This window comes from Clupea harengus, chromosome 20, assembly GCF_900700415.2.
Source record: "Clupea harengus chromosome 20, Ch_v2.0.2, whole genome shotgun sequence".
In the NCBI taxonomy this organism is placed as follows: domain Eukaryota; kingdom Metazoa; phylum Chordata; class Actinopteri; order Clupeiformes; family Clupeidae; genus Clupea; species Clupea harengus.
The window spans coordinates 11,792,245-11,816,053 of NC_045171.1; the positions used below are offsets into that span (position 1 = coordinate 11,792,245).

The window sequence follows — 23,809 nt, forward strand, 5'->3', positions numbered from 1 at the left end:
ATCCTCGCTGAACTCCCAGTCAATATCCAGTTACTGATTCATATATGATGCGAAATGTGTCCAGTTGTTACAAAAAGTGACATTCTATATAACATAACATGGTCAACTACAATATGTCCACCAGCAATACCGACCCGTGGCTCTTTCTCGGAAAGAATGAGACAAACATCACACCGAGCAATATAAAGGGCAGGGCCAGTCCTTTCCAAGTCAACACTGACACCGTGTGGATGTTTGTCAGTCTCCGTCAGAGACATTCGAAGTCGCACTATGAAAGTCTGCTTAAATCATACATGTAAACCTGACTTGACGCCCGTCGTTGGTATACGCCATAAGAGAGCTTTCATTAAACAGCGGTTTTGCCACTCTGAAGATAAAGGCTAAATCGAGTAGATAACAGGTAAATGTGCATGAAATTAAAGTTCCTCCCCAGAAGCTCTCCTCCTGCGATCCGGCACGACTAGTGTATTCCCATTACTGCCTGGGACTATAGTGGAGCCGATACTCATTCTGGGACCAATTGACATGTACAGTTTATCTCCTGATCTGTACTGGATGCTGTGGCACAGTGTCTGCGTCGTGCGCCCTCACTTTAGTGAACAAATATCCTGGGTTGGCATTGCGCAGAATGTCCTCAACGCCCTCAGCAGGGCCGTTTGTGCTTATTGGAGATATGATGACTGGAGCGTTATCATTCTGATCCAGAATGAACACTTTTACAGTTACATTACTGCCTAAAAACGTGCTTCCAGAACCAGTCGCTATTACTTGGAATTGGAAAGTTTTTACTCTTTCAAAGTCAAAACTTTTGAGCGCGCTAATCCTACCGTTTTCCGAATTGATATTGAGAAACGACGCCATTTCGCTATGAACTCCTCGAGCAATTTGATAAGATATCGCAGCAATTTCGTTCAAGTCTTTGTCAGTCGCACTGACATAGAAGAAAGAGCACCTGGAACGCTGTTTTCAAACAGGTCAAGTTCAAGTGGATTCTGGAGAAACTGGTTATCATTCACATCCGATATCTGAACGTCAAAGTTTTGAATGTTGAAAGTGGCGGCTGGCCAAAGTCGAACGCAGCTATTGTGATGGCATAATATGATATGACACAATCTGTCTGTCAAGATTCCCTTTAGTAACCAGGAAATACATGTTATCTTGAACTGATGGTTTCAACTCAAATGGCACATCACCGGAAATACTACACACATGTTTCCGTTGACACCAGAGTCTTTATCTACAGCACTAATGAGTGAAATTACTGTGCCTGGTTTTGCATCTTTGGAGACTGTTGACAGTCTTTAGGGCCAAATGCATAAAGAGGGCCACACGAAACATAGCACGCACCCTGCACTAGGTTCATTGCTGTTGTAAAGTGCATATGGAAAGCAGCCATTTTCTTTAAGATGGTTAGAGGTTTATGTCAGAACCTGCGCATTTAAAACGTTATTTTCTTGCACAGAATATGGGGAACAAACCAGACGATACACACACGTAAAATAAGAGAATAGTACAGTTTTTCAGCACCTCGGAGAGCTCCATAGTTGCGCAATCGCATGACCATTGATACCCAGACAGACACAGCCACATAATAAGTAGGTGCGTGTGTGTGGGAGAGAGAGTGTGTGTGTGTGTGTGTGTGTGAGAGAGAGTTGGGAATGAATACAAGAGAGACATGCCAACTAAACAAAAGACCAACTCTTACCTCACAAGAAGCTGTCCTCCTGCGATCAGGTACAACCAGAGTATTTCCATTGCTTCCTGGAACTATTGTAGAACCGATGCTCATTCTGGGCCCAACCAGCATGTATCTTTTGTCACCAGATCTGTACTGGATGCTGTGGCACAATGTCCCATCATAGTTTGGATCTTGTAAATACTTTGAGGAGTAGTCCGTTGGCTTGGAGCATTGCATGATTATCAATACTATGATGCTGATGAGAAAAAGCACGGAAACCGAACCTAAAGTTATAATCAAATAGAATGTAATGTTGTGTTCTTCGTCGTTGTGTATCGAGCTTTTTACATCGGATGCTGCAAAAGCCTCTTTGGGCTCTACCACGTTAACATTCACAGTTGCTGTAGCTGAGAGTGAAACGTTCCCGTTATCTTTCACTAATATGACGATTTTGTGCCGAGCTTCGTCTGTTTCTGTGAATGCACGGAGAGTTCTTATGTGTCCTGTATAGCGGTCCAAGCCAAAGAGGGTGTGGTCACTAACTTCCAACAGTGAAAAGAGTAACCAGCCATTGTATCCTATATCTGCGTCATAGGCCCTCACTTTAGACACCAGATGCCCTGCGTTCACATTGCGTGGTGTTTCTTCCACTCCTTCAGCGGAACCATTTGCGCTTACTGGAGAAAGAATCGCAGGTGAGTTGTCGTTCCGGTCCATAATAAACACATTTACAGTCACGTTGCTGCTAAGTGGTGGAGTTCCCGAGTCTTTGGCAATAACATGAAACTGGAATGTTTTCAGTGTCTCAAAATCAAAACTTTTCAATGCGTAAATAGTTCCATTGTCTTCATTGATATTTAAGAAAGATGTTACGCTGTGCCCAGTGCTTGTTCTATCCAGTGAATATGAAACACGTGCATTATCTCCGTCATCCATGTCATTTGCGCTAACAGTGAAAATAGACATGCCAGGTTTATTATTTTCAGGCAAGTAAAATGTATAGGGGCTTTGAGTGAATACAGGACTATTGTCGTTTACATCTTCTAATTCCACTTGAATTATCTTAGTTGAAGATAATGGGGGTGCTCCTAAATCCCTAGCTGTTATCTCAATGCTATATGTTCCCTTGGATTCTTTATCAAGGTGCTCTTTGGTTATGAGGGAGTAAAAATTGCCATCTGATGACGGCTTAAGATCAAACGGTATGTCGTGAGGTACTGAACAAACTACCTGCCCATTCACTCCGGAGTCTCGATCTGTTATTCCCATCAATGCAACGACCGTACCCAGTGGCGCGTCTTCCGGTATACGGCTGGACAGTGATGTGATGTCAATGTCTGGTTGGTTGTCGTTCACATCTTCCACCTTAACTACAACATTACAGTGTGTGGATAATGAAACTGCTCCTTTGTCTGCGGCCAAAATCTTAAGTTCATACACCTGCTTCTCCTCAAAGTCGAGGCCACTTTTTATTCTCAATTCTCCAGTTTTGTTATCCAGTGTAAAAACATCAGATGCACCGTTTCTGAATTTGCCTCGTAATGAAAACACAATTTCCCCGTTGACCCCCTCATCTGCATCAGAAGCGTCAACCCGCACTAGAAATGTCCCTTCTGGCGCGTTTTCTTTGACACTGACTGTGTATTTAGATTTATTGCATACAGGTGCATTGTCATTTACGTCTGATACAATGATAGTGATATTCAGAACACCGGATTTCTGTGGCTTCCCACCATCTAAAGCTGTCAGCGTTAGATTTAATTTACCAGTATGCTCCCTGTCCAACTGTTTTTGCAAGATCAAAAAGGGAACTTTACCCTCGTCTCCAGAGTCATCCGTTTCTAAACGAAAATACTGATTTTGGCTGAGTTTATAAGACTGCAGTTCATTTTTCCCTAAATCGGGATCATGTGCACCCTCCAGCTGGAATCGTGTGCCCGTTGTCACAGATTCCAGTATTTCAAAATTATAATTTTCGTCTGTAAATAAAGGAGGATTATCATTTACATCAGTAATTTCAATATTAATCTGATGCATCTCTAATGGATTCTCGATCACAGCTTTGAGAGTAACCAAACACGGGCTCGTTTTGCCACATAACTCCTCTCTGTCTATCCTTTGACTGACAAACAAAGCACCGTCTCTCTGGTTTACCTGAAACAGCTCCTGTTTGGACCCTGTGACTATGCGCAGGTTGCGATCAGGTAATGTCGTAGAGTCAAATCCCAGATCTTTAGCAATATTCCCAACCGAAGATCCAACCTTTAATTCCTCATGGATGGTGTACCGTATCTGAGCCGCTATACCTCTCCAGAGAAAGAACAAACACGCAAAATGAAGGGGCGTCCATCCGAGTAATCTCTTTCGAACACTTTCCCTCGCCATTCTCAGAATTTCATTGACAAATATTAACCACACTACCGACAAGACTGGTCATGTTCTATGTGATGTTAATAATAGTATGCGCAGCCTTCATCGTTGGTCCGTTCTGTGCCTCTTCCTTTTTGTTTCCCCCGTCGCGAAGCTGCATCTGGGATGGAGGCTGGTAGTGATACACCCAGTGGAATGCGTCAATGATCTGACAGCGCCCCTGCGCGGCGGGAAAGGATGACGGGAGTAAGAAACCCCAATTATGCTCATTGGATGCAGACCACACACAGAGGCACTCTGATGGTCGCATTTTTCTACTTAAATCGAATGACAGTCAAAAGAGCAGCATGAATTTTACAGCTGCATATTTTGTAAAGCACAGTTATCTATGCAACAGTTCAATTTTGCATAATTATAAAACTGTAGCCAGGTTTTTTCTTATTAATGCAAATATGTATTTAGTTATGTCGTTAGTTCACATTCTAAAGATTATTGTGTAATAGTGTAGATGAAGTGTGCTTGCATGTGGTATTAGAAGAGTGGTGCACCTCTTCGTGTGCCCTTGTAACATTGCTTCTGCTGAGTAGGATTTGCACAGCATCCAGAGAACGTGATTGGTTTTCCCAGCCATGGCAAAAAACACTCTAACACTGGTGAACAGCGACGCTATGTGGTGACTGGGGGCAGACCACGTGACCTGATTTTTTTTTTTTTTGCGGTCACAACTGTGTTGCTGTGAGCATGCGGGCTTTTCAGCTCTGACGCCAGCTGAACATGTCTCATGCCTCATGTCCTTATAATGCCTTCCATACCGGTAACCTGTATACTATATGCAGCTCCGTTAATGCTGTCTAAAATGTACAAGATTCACTATGATTGACAGCCGTTGTTTTTTTATACTAGCACTATTTCTTTTCTTTTAAAGGAAATGGAGCATTTAATGACACACAACGAAAACACAGCTATAAAATTAGCTGTGCATACTGAGTAAGACATCGCTGACATTAGCTGTACAGATTTATCTAGCCGTGTCCTCCGTCATATTCATAACTCTCTTACCGAAAATGAGTGAATGTGCGAAACATATTCTAAAGATTCCAAAAATATGTTCTTCATATCACATGAGGGTAATAGTCTGACTGCAGCGTGGTGTAGTGTAAGACGAGCAGGGGCGCATGTCAGAATATCAAATTACACACTGCTCGAGAGCTCAGCACATTCTCCCCCTTTCCCGGCGAGCACGGCGTTTCTATGGCAACGGACCTTGCACGAGGCAGGTCGTTGTCCGCGGTGCTGAGGCAAGGCGCTGGAGAAGGAGAAGGGGTGGGGGAGGGGACAACGCCATATGTACCTAAAGTGAATTACGGTCGAATCTTGTGTTTTCCTCATTCTCCTAATTTTTAATTCAACCTTTTTTATAAGATGACACCATATAATTCTTTTTTACAGCCCCCCTCCAACACACACACACACACACACACACACACACACACACACACACACACACACACACACACACACACACACACACATCCCAAGCCCCACCCATAATCTATCAGCATTGTCAAAGAAAGACTGCTGTCGCCTAGTAACACGCAGCATCCACTGTTCTGCTCAGCATCATCTGTGCTTGTGTGTGTGCTTGTGTGTCTGTCTGTTCGGTGTGTCTGTGTGTGTGTGTGTGTGTGTGTGTGTGTGTGTGTGTGTGTGTGTGTGTGAATGAGAGACAGAAACAGGGTGTGTCTGGTTTGGGGGTTTGGATGCACAATGATGTGGGTGGGGGCTGGGAAGGTAAGGATGGGGCTGGGTGCAAAATACGGCAGTGAGTTCGAGGGTGTGTGTGTCTGTGTGTGTGTGTGTGTGTGTGTGTGTGTGTGTCTGTGTGCGTGTTCTCTGCATCAGCCTCTGAGCAGTACAGAGAGCAGAGCTGCAGTCTCTCTTTCTCTGTGTGTGTGGGAGGCAGAAATCTGGGTCAGAAGGAGAGGAGTCGCAGAATCCTGCATACCATTCTATCACACTGTCCTGAAAGGCAATAAAGTCAAAGCCACATCTCATTTTAAAGCTTTATTCACACAGTTATATTTACAGTTTAACATGTATAACGCTAAACAGTATCTGATTATTACTAATAGTAGCTACATACAGTATAATTGTCATTTGAATAAAAAGATTGTTCATATAGAAATGAGACACCATCTCCAAGTCAGTCCCATCACTTATCATCATGACACCATCTTTAGGATGACCTCATTCCCATCCATTCAAACAAACACCACGCCACACACTTACATGCTTGTGCATCCTACACACACACACACACACACACACACACACACACACACACACACACACACACACACACACACACACACACACACACACACACACACACACACACTGTCTCTCACACTCGAGGACTGTCAGACACACACATGTGAAGGCAGGCATAGACATACTACAGCTTGCTACTATCCAAACATAAGAGCATACGTTTTTTTAACAGCATTGATCATAACATTGATCATTCCAATTTTACCTGTGAAACAGTCACTGAATACAAAATGATCAGCATTTACATCAGAACAAGGCTCCCTTTTCTTAATGAAAGACCTCATTGCTGTCTCTGCCATGGTTACCGTTACCATATAAAACTGACATTTGGACAAGGCTTTGTTTGCAACCAAAATCACCCAAATATGTCTCAGTTCATAGTGCTTTCGAATACCATTTTCAGACATGTCTGTAGCAAGAAAATGCATTAACATACCAGCCCCCTTGGAAGGGACTGTGTCACACTTGACATCAAATGTTCTATATTTCTATTGTAGAGCAAAAACGAAGTGATGGAACTGTGGATCATAGTCCACAGCTTGTTGCTTTTTATCCCCCCCTCATGTATGTAGCTAGAAGACAGACAACACTTTACACAAAACTAACAGCTGAAGCAGTGAGGGTCTGAGAAGCCATCTCAGGCCCCATATGTTCTGTGCTTTAGGCTGGGACTGAATTAGTGCCTGAGACACCCCCCACCCCCCTCCCGATCTCACTCGTTTGTGTTAAAAAGGTTGTGAGGCCATCTGATCACCAGCAGTGCAGTAATGCACTTACTCAGCTTCCCCTCCACCAGCCCCGACACCCACTGCAGAGACACAGGCCGGGTCACATCAGGTTCGGGAGAGAGGATGGAGCAAACTCACTCAATCTGGAATGCATAAATGGGTGCTCCATTTCCTCTATCAGGGAAAAAAAGCTTCAGGTTAAATTAATAATTGTGGCTTTCATGAGCAGTGTGTGTGTGTGTGTGACCCACTTTCAGCAGTGGTACCATCAGCACCAGCTAAGAGTTAGCATGCCTTTCATGAGAACTCAGTGTGCCTTTTCAAGTGAAAGCTGGCTGGGATGGCTATTACTGATTGTTGACTACTTGTGTCGAAATCAGGACAGAGAGTTGCAAGAACTTCCTACCCCCGCCTTCTGCTGTTTGTCTAGGCTGTACACAGCTGAAACACAGCTGTTTTTCATCTTCCCCCCTCTATCCGTCTCTCTCTCTTAAATAGCTGTTAAACACAGAGTCTTTGTAATACAGCCACCATCTCACACACGCACAGACTGGCATCTGTGAAAGGCACAAATGTCCACACATGAGAACATGACCCTTGGCCAAGAATGACCTTTTCTAATGCCGTGACCTCAGTTAGTTAGTTAGTCAGTTAGAGACAGCTTCCAGACCCTCTGCTTCTCTTACCAGGAAATATATCAAATGCATAAGCAATAACCATGACTGTTGAAGGGACAGCATAATACAGCACAGTATAATACTGTAGATCAAAAGAAGACAGCTATATATTGCACCACTAGTATAATACCGTACACAAAGCACTTTCAGAAGCTTGCACAAGAAAGTAAAGCAGCAGTTGCAGTTAGGATCAACATTACAAAATATCTGGTATTTTCATACCAACTGCCATATTTTTTTGGTATAAAATAAAGAAATCTACAAAAAATACATGAGGAAACTTGACTGCTGTAGTACATTGCACACTACCATCTTTTGTTGTAATGATAAGAAAGCATTACCATAGAATCAAAGCACATTAAAATCACATTCCCAACAATCAGATAACTGTTTTAACAGTCATACAGAAAAAAAGGAGAAAGAGAAAGAAAAAGAAAACATTTAAACAAACTGTGTCACCACGGTAATCATGATTGGTTTGACTTTGAAGCCAAGGAAACCCCCCCAGACCAATCACTGCGTGAGCATGTCATGAAGATTAGAATGGTTTAAAGGGTGGACTGGGTCCACATCCAGTTTGAAATGCAACCAAATTAAAAGGTGAAACAGGAAGAGTTGTCTGGTGTTGGTTCATTGGCAAATCCTTGCCCTAGGTTGTCTCCTCAGCACCCTGTAAATTGGCCTGACTGAACCGCACTGATTTTTCTGTTGCTGACTGAGAGGCTGTCTGTAAGTACAGACAAAACAGTCGGCCTTCAGATTCGCTAATCAATATGACTCCTCACTCAGTGTTGAGTAGTTTATGAATATTTAAAAACAGGACCAGCAAAGCGCTTTGTGTGGCGGCTTTGATTGTGTGCGCCAGACAGACAAAGGAAGGAATAGTGAGGGACTGACGGTGTCTTTTCTTTTGTCGTCAGTTGTGTCCAGTGCAGAAGAAATCATGCAAATCTGTGTGGCCTGATTTTGAGCGGAAAAAATTGCTGTTGTTTTGATAAAATACTGGTATCAGATTATGATTACATTGGGTACTATGAGCAAAATGTGTAAGGTGTTCAGCGGCAATACAACCTATATATATATATATATATAAGAAGGGCTAGGTGGTCTGTGTACATGTTACTGATATTTGCAGGCATTTTGCAGGAACACATCCCTACTTAATTAGCTGAAAACAGTGATATTACATAGTCTGAAGATACCCTTTTCTGTACATATTGTTTTCTGTGTTTCAGTGTTTTTTCTCTTTTCTTTTTGTTCTCATTTTTAACACACACCATTTCTTTCCCATGCCATCAGTTCACGTTCCCCATCAGGATAATCCTTTACTCCTCTCTGCCTCTCCGCGCTCTGCAGCAAGTTGGGTTCCGTGGTTTTCCGTATTGTCCTCCATCGGATATTGTCCATATCCGCATTTTCCCAGTTGTCCTCACTCCAGTGAGGAGGTATGGTTAACATGAAGGAGCCAGAAGCGTGAAGGTCGTGGCCATGCAGAGTCATGTGGGCTAACAGGCAGGATGAAGAGGCTTTGATGATGGGGACGGTGGCTGTGTGTGACGGAGCAGTAAAGGGTGAGGGCTGGTCAGCCAAGGTCCAGGGTGAAGGGCGGGGGGGGCCTGCCGTGGCTTGTGCAGGTGTGTGGGAGGATGAGTGGGGATGAGAAGAGCAGGTGGCCCCAGGAGCCTCGTGGTTTTTCTCAGCTCATCGGGGGCAGGCAGGGCTGTACAGGGGGGTTGAGAGATGGGAGGGTGGTGGGGGGGTCCTCCTGACGTCACTCCGGCACCAGCGTAGCCAGGAGGGGCCTCACGAGGAGCTGCTGCTGGTGGTGGTGGACGCCTGCCAACGAGAGAGAACACACTTCAGACCCAGATCAGGTGGTTCACACCGCACTGAGATCCCAGCGCCTGGGCCGGGATCTGACAACACATCTCATGCAGCCGAGGCCTGTCAATCAAACATGGGGGCTACAGGCACGGTGATAGAAACGGGCGTGGGGGCGGGGGATGGGTGGATCCTCAGAGAGGTGAGGGGGAGTCTACTGATGGGTTCCATGCGAATCGACTGTATGGGGGTGGGGGTGAGGATGATGGAAGACTTTGGGGTGGTTACTTGAGTACCGAGTTCAGGTCACATCACGTCAGTGAACGGGAAATTCACCAAGGTCCGTTTAGGAACATAGTAACAACCATTTTGCCCACCAAACAAACTATTCAACTCACACAAAAACGATCCAACCACCCAACATACATACGTCACCTACATTGATTTGCGCAGATCTACTGACAGGTGTGTCAAACTGGGGTTCTTAGTCCTGACCCTGGGGATCCCTTGCATTGCATACTCTCTATCTGAGTCTGCTCCAAGCACACCTGATTGAAGTCTGTGTACTTGTTCAGCCAATCAAGAGTACCACTGATGACTTCATTCAAGTGTACAGAGCAGGGACAGATGGAAGACATGCAGTATAGGGGGGGGGTTCCAAGAGCAGCATTAAGAGCCTCTGTTGTACAATATACAGACAAACATCCGTAAACTCATGCACAGAACCGTGTGGAAGGCCTTGGGGTTGTGAATTAAGGGAATAGATATGAATTTGTGTGTGTGTGTGTGTGTGTGTTTTCCTAACTCTGCCGCTATAGTAGTATGTGCAGATTTGGGAAGGGACTGGCTGCAGTCTGGTATTTGAGGTGTGACAGGGATGTGCCCTAGAAGGAGTGGATGTGAGGGGGCATACCTTACTCCCTGCCTCAACACGGATTACCACTTCTGCCTCTGCCAAATAGATGATCATAGATTATCAGCACATTACTGGCCATTAGTACACAGCCGTGTGGTGAAAGATCCCATAGCAAAGACTTTTCTTGGCAGAGATGACATACCCACTGCTTGAAAGAGAATGACATCTGGAGCAACATGCACGTGGGCTGTTTAACCGGTTATGATAATATATAGTGAGATGTTGTTATGTGATGTCATAATGATCATCCGTCATCAAAAAGCCTTGGGGTGAGACGAGCCAATCAGCTGTTAGGAAGGCCAAAAGGAGCAGTTTTGGGGGTGAGTGGTGTGGGGGCACTACATGATATATGTCCACAGCTGCTCCTCCATTTAGGTTAGGGTAACACGACAAAAAGAACTCTACTGACAAAAAAGTAACCCAACAGACATCAAGGGAAAAAACAAACACTTGTTTCTGGAAACATCAAAGGTGATCATCATTCAGGACCTCCTAAGGGCCAAGAAGGGCTGCATACCTCCAGCTGTGGGAAGGGATCTCTCTCATTTTGAGTACTTTAGAGCAGAAACAAAAGAAGAAACAAGCATTTTAATGAGCAGATCATTATGAACAGCACAAAAAGGAAGCCTACGTCTTATGTGGCTTTGAGGTACAGTATGTGGTCATGTCTGTCTAAAATTATCCAAAGATTATTAAAATTGTGATGATTATCAGTATCATGATATACTATGGGAGCTGGAATGAGCTCTTACAGCTCATTTCAGGTCAATATATACAGCTGAGTGATTTATGACAGAATGAGTTAATTCATTTAAAACAGTACATGTAAGCAGGATATTCCCGTTCATGATATGCCATTTTATCAGTGAACGTATGGATTTGATGAGGACATGAGCACAAGTCAGATACACGCTGGACAGCCTAAAGTGGAGGAAAGAAATGTTAGAAGAAAAAACAGCCTGCATTCCTGACTGTAGTCGCTCATCTTCTTTTCATGTGGATTATTTCCAGCCTCGCTCTCTCCCTCCCTCTTACACGCACATGTACACGCGCGCACACACACACACACACACACACACACACACACACACACACACACACATTCAGTTTGGAGAGACAGAGAAGACTTTCCTTTTAATTATTTTTGCTTTGTACTTACCAGTCCTGCTTTTGCAACCTTGATCAGCAAGAAATTCTTGGTTAGGCCTGAAAAGTATTCATAATTTATATCATATCTAAGAATCATGTGCTGCTTTTATGCTTTGTGAAGCAAAAATGTCTTATGTCTAAAAATCTATGCACGTCTATGCAAATCTATGCAATGAAACACCTTGATCTTTTGGAATTCTACACATGCCCCTTGTAAAGCAGTGTATTTGGCCTATCCAAGGCCCCTGTAAAAAAAAAAACTCATTCTCAATGCACTCATTTTCTGAACCATAATGTTCCATAATTCCTGAAACCATTCTTAAAAACAAAAGATGCATTTCAGGAGAATATAGTTATTCTGCGACAACAATGTGGTCTCCTCCTGGATAGTCACAGAGAGCAAGACTCATAGCATCCATGTCTGCATTTGTAACCGTAAAACAGAAATCTAGGTCACAGAGCCGACCACCGGAGCTGCAAACTCCTCAAACAGCCAGCCTGGTCTGGTGCAGCTGTGTTCACCATCAGGTGCCCACTGACGAGCCAGAGGCTACAGAGCACAGCTGACAAGGAGAAACCTGTGAGCTGGTCTCCATGCCTAAGCACCAGGCCCAGCTCCAGATGAACAGGTCTCCTTGCTAAAGCACCAGGCCCAGCTCCAGAGGAGCAAAGCAGCGAAACGTATGTGCTAGATTGCCATCTACTGTATTCCATACACTGCTTATCATCTACGTTTGCATTAGAACAGCAGGCTATATCCCCTATTGCCAGACAAAGTCGAATTACCACGTTCTTTTGCAAAAATAAATGTTGGATTCTACTTACAACTGAGATACATGAGTCCTCAGATATCCAGATATCTAACTGTGTTGTAAACAATATAACAACCAAACAAAAAAGAAAATGACACGCTTCACCTGAAATGTGTGTGTCTGCCCTTTTGCCACTGGTCATTTAATAATGTCATTCTTTCCTCCCTTTCTCTTTCCTGTGTGGAGTCAGCAATGATAGTGTTGCTCTCACTGATCACACTGTTCCTAAAGAGAGGAGTAGCTTCACTAGGCCCGAGGTTCTGACCGTGTCTGACGACGGACACCAGCACAGTGAGCAGTAACAGGAGTGACACTAAACGCAATCCTATTGCCAGAAAAACCTTCACATTCAGAAGGCGCCTCAGCCATGTAAGACACGCAGTTGACCATCATTTAGTTCCTCCCAGTGGCAGAAAGTGCAGGTTCTCCTGTATCTTTGGCAGTGACATTGAGGCTATATTGGCTGGGATCTGGGACTAAACATTCACATGGTTCTGATTTCCCCACAGGCAGAATAAAGGATCATTTGGGTTATGAATTAAATGATATGTTATATAAGTTACGTAATGAGTCGGTGTCTACCCGTCTGCCCTTGGCAGATGACCTCTGGTTTCTTTCTTTGGCTCCTGGGCCATGTGGAGAAACTGACTGGAGTGTTATTGTTCTGCTCCAAATTAATGATGTCAACAGGAACAGTAGTGCTGTGTGGACAAATGCCTGAATCCCGAGATTCAATGTGGAAAAGAAATTCCTCCTTAATCTCATAGTCGAATGAGCTGGCACTCCCAGGGTGAATATGGAATACCAAGGACATGGAAGCATTTGCTATCTCCTTTTCAATTAGGGAATAAGTTAAATACTGGTTTTGGTGTAGATCTGGATCTACTGTTGTGACTGAGCACAGTAACTGGCCTGGTGGGTTGCTCTCCTGTACTGTACAGTGATTGTAGGAACTGTGGAATATTGTCATTAATATCAAAGATTTGTAATGTTATTGTTTCTATTGTAGGGAAACAAGGGAGGGCCTTTGTATTTGGCAAAGAAAATTATATTCTATGCAGAAACCTTTTGCTGATCCAGTGGTTCAGATATGACAAGTTGTTGCCAGACAAGATCTCGGGAAGATTTTCATTCATATCTGTAACTTAAAAAAGTTAATTTACACCATCCACATGAAGCACTGACATGTTTGTTTTTGGCATGTCCATATCGTAGTCAATCAGTTTTTTTTTTAACTTGTATCTCTCCACTGTTTTGATTGAAACTGAATCAAAACGGTTTCCTGGGTCTTATTTGAAGTGGTAATGCTGAATGAGTATTCAGTGTCTGAATTAGGCCCTGCATATGTTATCAATTTCTCTGTTGCATGCTTGGGTGTCATTACTGACATGTAAAACATGCACAATTATACTTGCACTACTTGAATGCACAAGAATGCCGCCATCCACAGCAACAAGTATTACATTATAATAAGCGTACTGTTCTCTGTTCAACCGCTTCTTCAAAATCAAATCAACAGACCTTGACCCATATACCCAATTCTGTAATTTCATGTCAAAATATTCACTTTCTCTAAGATGGTAAGTCTGGATGGAATTCATGCCGATATCTGGATCGATTAGAGAGACACTCTCACCAATAGATTCAGAAACAGCCAAACTTTACACATCTGTTTGGAAATGGGGAGCATTTTCATCAATGTCTATGACCTCGAACTGCAAGTTACCAAAACTACGTGGGTTGTCAGTTACAGCCTTCATATTCAAACGACAAGATGATGACATCTTAATGTTGCATACTTGTTCCCGATCAAAGAACAGTAGAATCAAAACAAAACTTTTCCATTGCTTTGCATGTATAACCGACTCCGTTGTCGTTATCCTCATGCGCACGATCTTTCAAGTGAATGAAGCCATCAAACAGATTCGAACCAAAAGCAGATGTTATTGGAACGCTCAAGTTTCACAATCCAAATAGTTGAAATCTGGGCGACAGTGAATTTGCTCATAACGGCAACTTAACCTGAAGCTGTGCTTTTACTGTGCTGTAGACAACATTACCTCGTTAGGAAAGCATTTTATACATAAGCCCTGAACTTTTAGCAAATTCCCTTTATCAGCAAGAACAGTACGGTGACGTTGGTTTTTTGAGGCTTCTGTCTGATGTCAGCGTGGATATTACTTGTAACAAATCGTATGCCTTTGATAAACGATCTAATGCCATAGCTTGTGTTCCAATTAGGAAAATAAATGAATCAATAGAATAAGTTGTAGCTGACTAACGGCTCCGGTTTTGATCCACGCCATATGAGTACTACTCCGCTCTAGTGTTGCTCACAAGCAGTATGGAAATAACATTGAATCAACAATTATGTGTCTGACTGCACTGTGAGAAAAGTTACCTCTCGAGATGGTAACTGATAGTATTTGATCTCACCTGAAGTGTCGAGGCAGCTGAATCGCTGGTCTCTGTCAGACCTGTGCCTCTTGGTAAACTGGACACAACATACCGCGACCCCTTTGGCGCCGGCTGCCTGACGACCAGCTTCCCTTTCCTCGTCTCCGCAAGGAACATACTGTACCAGTAAGCATCGTTTGAGACCAGTGTAGAATCCGCAAAGGTAGAATTCCTCTCTGAACTGATCACACTGTTCCTAGAAGGAGGCGCTGCTTTGCTGTGTTTCGGTTTTTGGCACTTCAGTACGATGGTGACCAGAATGGTGCTCAGTAACAGAAATGACACAGAGCCCAATCCAATAACGAGACAAAGGTTTAAGTCAGAAAAGATGTCATGTTCCAAAGGCACTTCAGTCATGTCTGAGTAAGATTTCATGTCCGTTTCCACTGTTGAAAGTTTGATTGTAACTGTCGCAGACAGAGCGGGCTCTCCGTTGTCCTTGGCTATCACAATCAAGCGCTGATGGCGCGCGTCTCTGTAACTGAACATTCTCGTAGTCCGAATCTCTCCGTTATATTGGTCCAGACTAAATAAGGTGGCTTCAGTGTTCACTAGGAACTGATATGTTATCCGAGAATTGTGCACAGAGTCTGTGTCTATGGCGATAACTTTAGCCACCAGAGATCCTTTGTCTGTAGATCTTGGAATCTTTTTCTCAACCACGGAGCCGTGCGCGCGCCACGGAGATACAATAACTGGTGTGTTGTCATTCTGGTCCATTATAATAATATGAACTGTTACGTTACTGCTTAGTGGAGGGATACCGGAATCCCTTGCTTCAATGTGGAAGAGGAACTCCTTTTCTATCTCGTAGTCAAACGTTTTCAGCGCGTAAAGGTTACCATTCTCTGGGTTGATGGAAAAGAGCATGGACATAGACGTGTTCGCAATTTCCTTTTCTATGATAAAGTATACTAAGTATTGGTTTTCGTGGAGGTCTGGATCAAAGGCTGTCGGGGAACTTAATAGTGCTCCAGGTGCATTGTTCTCCACAACTGGAATTGTGTACAGTGACTGAGGGAATTGGGGAACGTTGTCGTTAACGTCTAACAACTCCAGCGTTATAGTTTCATTGTCGAACAATGGTGGAGAGCCCCTATCCGTAACTGTAAATGTAATAGCATACTCTGGTACTTTTTCCCGATCTAACGGTTTTGAAATTACAAGCTCGTAATAGTTATCTGCCGACTTTTTCAATGAAAAGGGTAGTGTGTCAGAAATATGGATGTCCACAATCCCATTTTCTCCAGAGTCTTTATCACTGACACTGACCACTGCAATAACAGTGTCTACGACCACGTCTTCTTTAATTGGACTCTGGAAGGACTTTATTGATATTTCTGGATGATTGTCATTCATATCGGTCACCAAGACTGTTAATTTACATTGGCTGGACAGAGAATTTGCGCCTTTATCCTTTGCTATAATCTCCATGTCATATATTTTGAAATCCTCATAATTGATCGTGGATTTGACATGAATTTCGCCATTAGTGGGATTTAAACCGAATGTTTCTTGTGTCTTTTCTGATGTATACAGACTGAAAGCGTATTCGATCTCTGAGTTTGAACCTTCATCTAAATCTGTTGCATTTAATTTAGCCACAAGGCTGCCAATATGCGCGTTTTCTGATAAGTACATGGTGTAGTTGTCTTTCTCGAACTGAGGTGCGTTGTCATTTGTGTCCAACACGCGAACAATGATGCTTGCAGTACCAGAGCGCGTGGGAACCCCATCGTCTAAAGCTGTGAGTATTAGATTGTGGATTGCCTTCTTCTCTCGGTCTAAAGATTTAGTCAGAATCAGGTCGGCAAATTTCGAACCATCTCTGCCTGTCTGTATTTCAATGTTAAAATGCTCGCTCTCACTTAAACGATATGTTTTAATTGAGTTTGTGCCGAAATCAGGGTCAACAGCATTGTTCAGAGAAAACCTCTCGCCTGTAGGAGTAGACTCAGAAATATCTAAATGCATTGTATCTCTGCGGAAGTGGGGTGCATTGTCATTAATGTCAACTATTTCTAACTCGATATTAAACATTCGTATGGGATTTTCGATGGTTGCATCCAGTTTAAGAAAACAGTTCGAAGTCGTCATTTTAAAAGGACACAACATTTCTCGATCAATCCTTTCCAAAATGTAGAGGTCACCAGTCTCTCGGTTCACATCCAGATATTTCCTATTGGCGATAACGTCTAACCGCATCTTACGTTTCGTTAAAGACTGAACGTCTAGCCCTAGATCTGTAGCCAGGTTGGCCACCACCGATCCTTCCTCCATTTCCTCTGGTATAGTGTAGTGGGTAACGGCAGATGTTCTTCTCAGGCTGGCATACAGACATATAAATACCGAGACGTACCTTATCCATTGCGACCCTCGAATATGTGACTCCATATTTTGATTATTCGGTAAAGTCCACGAAAAAGAAAAGGATTCTGTTTAAATATGACAACACGACATTCTTCCAATGCCTCCTGTAAAGCACACACCCAAACTGGGCGCGAGATGAGCACAACGTGCCTGTGACTGCATGACGTACTGTCATGGCGTATGGTGTATAAGATTTGTAAGTGAACAGCGACACTTTGTGCAACATGCCAAACAGCACGTTTTCTTATAAAACTGGTCTGACATCAAAATGTGAAAATGTCCTAGAACATCCACTAACATTTTTAACTCGCCGAGTTCATAAGAGCTTTGTTTATCCTCTTGAAAGTTCGATTACGCACCAAAAGGCCACTATTTTGGTATTTCTGTAAAGAAGTCACTGTGTCAGGTTAATATTGAATGTCTAAACTTTCTCTTACCTGAAGAGTAGAAGCAGCCGAATCGCTTGTATCGGTGAGCCCAGTGCCTCTTGGTAAGCTGGACACGACGTACCTCGCCCCCTTTGGCGCTGGCTGTCTTACTACCAGCTTCCCTTTCCGTGTCTCCGCCAGAAACATACTGTACCAGTAGGCATCGTTTGAGACCAGTGTAGAATCCGCAAAGGTAGAGTTCCTCTCTGAACTGATCACACTGTTCCTAGAAGGAGGCGCTGCTTTGCTGTGTTTCGGCTTTTGGCACTTCAGCACTATGGTGACCAGTATGGTGATCAGTAACAAGAATGATACAGAACCAAGTCCTATCACCAGATACAGGTTTAAGTCTGAAAATATGTCATACTCTAAAGGCACTTCAGTCATGTCAGAATATGACTTAAGAGCGGTCTCTATTGTGGACAGCTTGATTGTTACCGTTGCAGACAGAGCGGGCTCTCCGTTGTCTTTGGCGATGACCACCAAACGCTGATGACGCGCATCTCTGTAACTGAACATCCTCATAGTCCGTATCTCTCCATTGTACTGGTCCAGACTAAACAATGTCGCATCAGTGTTCACTAGGAACTGATATGCTATTCGAGAATTGTGCACAGAGTCTGTGTCTATGGCGATAACTTTAGCCACCAGAGATCCTTTATCTGTTGATCTTGGGATCCTTTCCTCAACTACGGAACCGTGCGCGCGCCATGGAGAGACGATAACGGGAGTGTTGTCATTCTGATCCATTATGATGATATGAACGGTCGCATTGCTGCTCAGTGGGGGGATACCCGAATCCCTGGCTTCAATATGGAACAGAAACTCCTTCTCTATCTCGTAGTCAAAAGTTTTTAGTGCGTAAAGATTGCCATTCTCTGGGTTGATGGAGAACAGCATAGACATCGATGTATTGACAATTTCCTTTTCTATTATGAAGTAAACCAAGTACTGGTTTTCATGTAGGTCTGGATCCATAGCCGTGAGTGAACTTAGCAAGGCTCCGGGAGCATTGTTTTCCATCACAGTTATCTTGTAAAATGACTGAGGAAATAGCGGTACGTTGTCGTTAACGTCAAGTAGCTCAAGGGTTATCGTCTCGTTATCAAATAATGGAGGAGAGCCTCTGTCTTTCACAGTAAGTGTAATGTCATATTCCGAGACCTTTTCACGGTCCAGTACTTCTGATATTACAAGTTCGTAGTAGTTATCTGAAGACTCTTTCAATGCAAACGGTAACTTTTTAGAAATATGAATATCTACAATTCCGTTATCCCCAGAGTCTTTGTCGCTCACGCTGACTACAGCAATAACAGTGCCAAAAGGGACATTTTCTTTTACAGGGTTTTGGAATGATTTTATGGATATTTCTGGATGATTATCATTCATATCTGTAATTAAAATCTGTACTTTACACTGGCCTGATAACGGACTGGTTCCTTTATCTTTTGCTATAATCTCCATATCATATATTCTGAAGTCTTCGTAATTAACCATTGTTTTAACTCTAATTTCACCGGTATTTGGGTTTAAACTAAATGTTTCTTGTGTTTTCTCAGAGGTGTAGAGACTGAATGAGTATTCAATCTCAGAGTTAGATCCTTCATCTTGATCTGTTGCGTTTAACTTTACTACCAGGCTGCCGATAGGTGTGTTTTCAGTTAGGTTAATTGTGTAGCTTTCCTTGTCAAATCGAGGGGCGTTGTCATTTGTATCTAGTACACGAACAATGATACTGGCTGTACCAGAGCGCTGAGGGACGCCACCATCCACAGCTGTGAGTATTAAGTTATGAACAGCTTGTTCTTCTCTGTCTAAGGCCTTTTTCAAAATCAGATCGGCGAATTTAGAACCATCCCTGACTGTTTGAATTTCAACGTTAAAGTGTTCGCTTTCGCTTATAAAATAATTTTTAACAGAATTATCTCCAACATCAAGGTCGACTGCGTTATTTAAAGAGAACCGTTCCCCCACTGGTGTAGATTCTGAGATATCCAAATGTATTATATCCCTGCGGAACTGCGGTGAGTTGTCGTTGATATCCATTATTTCTAATTCAATATTGAAAATTCTTACAGGGCTTTCAATGATAGCGTCTAGTTTCAGGAAGCAAACCGTTGCCGTTTTACTGGGACATAAATACTCTTTGTCCATTCTTTCTACAATATATAGTTCTCCTGTCTCTTTGTTTATGTCCAAATACTTTTTGTTTGCCAAAATATCTAAACGCATTTTTCTGTCGCGCAACGTTTTTATGTCTAATCCTAAATCAGTGGCTACATTTGCAACAACCGATCCTTCCTCCATTTCTTCAGGAATAGAATAGTGTGTGACTGCTGCTACTACGTTTATACAGGAGAGGAGAAAAAGAAAGACAGAGACATACCTCCTCCTATGCAGAACCGAAATATGAATATCCATTTTTTTCATCTCCGAGCGCAGCGAAATAGAATAGCGCAATCGACAAAATACCAATACAGCACGTTTGTGAAGACAGACAATTGTCTTCAACTAAATCCCAGCAACAGACCTAAATGTATTTCTGAGCTCGGGGCTTTGTGTTTCCGAAATGCATCTCATGACGCACTGTCATGGCAGCTCTGACGCGTGACTTCAGCTCCTTTTCCTGGTGAACAGCGACTCTGAGCGCATAGACACTGATTTTGCACTTGGCATGTAATTATTGAACTCAGTCAAAACCACGTTATCTATATACAATACAACTATATACGATTGATATGGAAAGGCTCCTTCAATCAGAAATGTGCTTCAAAGTTAGGCATGCCATCTAGCACACATAGAGATCCAAATGATAGTTGTTTATAAAATCGCCAAATCGATTGATTACAATAAGTCACCAACAGGCCATGACTTTGGTCTTTCTGTAAAGAAGTCATTGTGTCAGGTTAATATCCAATGTCGAAACTTTTTCTTACCTGAAGAGTAGAAGCAGCCGAATCGCTTGTATCAGTGAGCCCAGTGCCTCTTGGTAAACTGGACACGACGTACCTCGCCCCCTTTGGCACCGGCTGTCTTACTACCATCTTTCCTTTCCGTGTCTCCGCTAAGAACATGCTGTACCAGTAGGCATCGTTTGAGACCAGTGTAGAATCCGCGAAGGTAGAGTTCCTCTCTGAACTGATCACACTGTTCCTACTGGGAGGAGCTGCTTTGCTTGGCTTTGGTTTCTGGCACTTCAGCACGATGGTGACCAGTATGGTGATCAGTAACAGAAATGACACTGAACCCAGTCCGATCACCAGATAAAGATTCAAGTCCGAAAAGATGTCATATTCCAGTGGAACTTCAGTCATGTCAGAGTAGGATTTCAAAGCGGTCTCCACCGTGGAGAGCTTGATGGTCACTGTAGCAGATAATGCGGGCTCTCCATTGTCTTTTGCTATGACAATCAAGCGCTGATAACGCGCATCTCTATAACTAAACATTCTCATGGTTCGGATCTCACCGTTGTATTGGTCCAGACTAAATAAGGTGGTATCAGTATTCACTAGGAACTGATATGATATACGAGAGTTGTGCACAGAGTCCGTGTCAATGGCAATCACTTTGGCCACTAGAGATCCTTTATCAGTGTTTCTGGGGATCTTTTCCTCAACCACAGTTCCGTGCGCGCGCCATGGAGACACGATCACTGGAGTGTTATCATTTTGATCCATTATGATGATATGAACGGTGACATTACTGCTGAGTGGAGGAACGCCTGAGTCCCTAGCCTCAATGTGGAAAAGAAACTCTTTCTCAATTTCATAATCAAACGTCTTCAGTGCGTAAAGGTTGCCATTCTCTGGATTAATGGAGAACAGCATGGACATGGATGTGTTCACTATATCCTTTTCTATTATGAAATAAACGAGGTATTGGTTTTCGTGCAGATCTGGATCTAAAGCTGTCAGGGAAGCTAATAGTGCGCCTGGTGCGTTATTCTCCATCACTGGTATTGTGTAAAACGTCTGATTGAACCGAGGAACGTTGTCATTAACGTCTAGCAATTCTACAGTTATGGTCTCGTTGTCTGATAATTGTGGTGTACCCCTGTCTGTGACGGTAAATGTAATATCATATTCTGGTACCTTTTCTCGATCTAATGGCTTTGATACAACTAATTCATAATAGTTGTCTGATGATTCTCTTAATGCAAAGGGCAAATTATCATTAATTCTAATGTCAACAACACCGTTATTTCCAGAATCCTTATCGCTGACACTTACAACAGCAATGATGGTGTCTACTTCAATGTTTTCCTTGATTGTACTTTGGAATGACTTGACTGAAATTTCTGGATGATTATCATTCATATCAGTAATCAGTATGGTTAATTTGCATTGTCCTGATAAAGAATTAGTGCCTTTGTCTCTTGCTATTATCTCCATGTCATAGATTTTAAAGTCTTCGTAATTAACCATATCCTTTACTCTGATCTCTCCGTTATCAGAATTTAAAGTGAACGTTTGTTGTGTTTTCTCGGACGTGTAAAGACTGAATAGATAAGTGATCTCTGAGTTCAAGCCTTCATCTAAATCAGTTGCATTTAATTTTACAACAAGACTTCCAATAGGGGAGTTCTCTGACAGTTCTATGGTGTAACCGTCTTTGTCAAACTGGGGGGCGTTGTCATTCGTATCCAACACTCGTACAACAATGCTGACTGTGCCGGACCGTGCGGGCACTCCACCGTCCACAGCAGTGAGTATTAAGCTATGAACATTCTGCTCTTCCCTGTCCAACGATTTTTTCAAAATCAAATCTGCAAATTTGGATCCATCCCGCCCAGATTGTATTTCAATGTTGAAATGGTCACTCTCACTAAAATAATACGTTTTGATTGAATTCGATCCAACGTCAGGATCCACAGCATTGTTCAAAGAGAATCGTTCACCGACTGGTGTGGATTCAGATATGTCCAGATGAATTGTATCTCTACGGAAATGTGGGGCATTATCGTTAATGTCCAGTATTTCCACTTCAATGTTAAATATTCGAATAGGATTGTCTATTGTTGCGTCCAGTTTCAAAACACATGTCGATTTTGAAATACAAAGGTATTCTCTGTCAATTCTTTCGAATATAAACAGTTCTCCCGTCTCTTTGTTGATTTCGAGATACTTTTTGTTGGCTATGTTATCCAGTCGCATTTTCCTTCTGCTCAGTGTGTTTACATCAATGTTCAAATCGGCTGCTAAATTTGCGACAACAGAACCAATGTCCATTTCTTCGGGAATTGAATAATGTGTCACGGTAGAGGCTGAGTGCAGGAGGTATAGCGTTAGAAAAGCTGAGACGTACCTTTGCCAGTGACACGCGCTAATATGGGTATCCATTGTTCTCTGATGAAGACGTGTGCGCTATACCTCCGTTAGTTGTGTATCGCTCGATTCCGATCTTGTTAAGACTGAAATATCCACCCTATCTCGCCAACCTTGTACTAACAGCACGAATAATTTGAACGGTAGTCCAGTGTGTTCATGGACTAGCTGCCGCAACCGCCTCAATGAATAGAGAACGTTGCCCACCTTATGACGATACGTAATGGCGTCTCAGGGAAGATGCCAGTACCATTGCTGGCGAACAGCGACACTTTGCGCATTTAGAGTCTTGGTGCACGTTTATCGTAGTTCTCACAATGTTTCAGCAAAAGTCAAAATAAACACAGGTACCAGTGTATAACCTACATTTGAGTAAAGACAGAAGCGAAAACAAAATAATGTATAAGAGATAATTGAATGATCATTTTAAAGGGCAAAGTGCTCTGTAAAATGAACAGTTGGGGTACTGTCGATGAGTAAAAACACCTTCTCTAAGTGTAACGTGTCGGCTCTACACCAACATTCGAACTATAGCTTCTCCATGCCATACTGTCATTGTTTATGATAACAGGTCTAAATGCATTAACAGTGCAGCGCTACCGTGATTAAAGCACAAACCCTTTGACCCGCATCAGTCCAAAGATAATCTCAGGTGCCAAATGTACTGAGTATGTGACGCATGGATGTTGAAGTTAAATCTAATGTGGCTTATAAAAGTCAAAGAAAGGACACATATCTTTCACCTGTA

General features: G+C 42.9%; 2 protein-coding genes across 4 annotated transcripts; both read right to left on the reverse strand.

Moving 5' to 3' along the window:
- Positions 1 to 7,097: 7,097 nt before the first annotated feature.
- On the reverse strand, positions 7,098 to 23,236 carry LOC105893114 (protocadherin alpha-C2-like). 3 transcript variants are annotated; one of them, XM_012819471.3, is made up of 3 exons: positions 14,919 to 17,465; positions 11,039 to 11,075; positions 7,098 to 9,620 (listed from the first exon to the last, which is right to left on the reverse strand). In XM_012819471.3, exons 1-2 carry the CDS (start codon positions 17,331 to 17,333, stop codon positions 11,064 to 11,066), a joined length of 2,427 nt encoding a protein of 808 aa, XP_012674925.2. In that variant the 5' UTR covers positions 17,334 to 17,465; the 3' UTR covers positions 7,098 to 9,620; positions 11,039 to 11,063. The 3 variants fall into 3 exon arrangements, with proteins under 3 accessions (XP_012674925.2, XP_031443177.1, XP_031443176.1); XM_031587317.1 differs by lacking the exons at positions 11,039 to 11,075; positions 14,919 to 17,465 and adding an exon at positions 20,674 to 23,236; XM_031587316.2 differs by lacking the exon at positions 11,039 to 11,075.
- LOC105892988 (protocadherin beta-16-like) lies at positions 17,659 to 20,287 on the reverse strand. Its single transcript, XM_012819327.3, has one exon. It carries the CDS (start codon positions 20,165 to 20,167, stop codon positions 17,717 to 17,719), a length of 2,451 nt encoding a protein of 816 aa, XP_012674781.2. The 5' UTR covers positions 20,168 to 20,287; the 3' UTR covers positions 17,659 to 17,716.
- Positions 23,237 to 23,809: the final 573 nt, after the last annotated feature.

Bases quoted from the DNA above. Each gene is read 5' to 3' on its own strand.
- LOC105893114 (XM_031587316.2), bottom strand. From the start codon at position 17,333: ATGGAGTCACATATTCGAGGGTCGCAATGGATAAGGTACGTCTCGGTA. The intron at 9,621-14,918 runs GTGAGATCAAAT...TCTCGTTGGCAG, and splicing joins CAGCTGCCTCGACACTTCAG to GCGTCCACCACCACCAGCAG.
- LOC105892988 (XM_012819327.3), bottom strand. From the start codon at position 20,167: ATGAAAAAAATGGATATTCATATTTCGGTTCTGCATAGGAGGAGGTAT.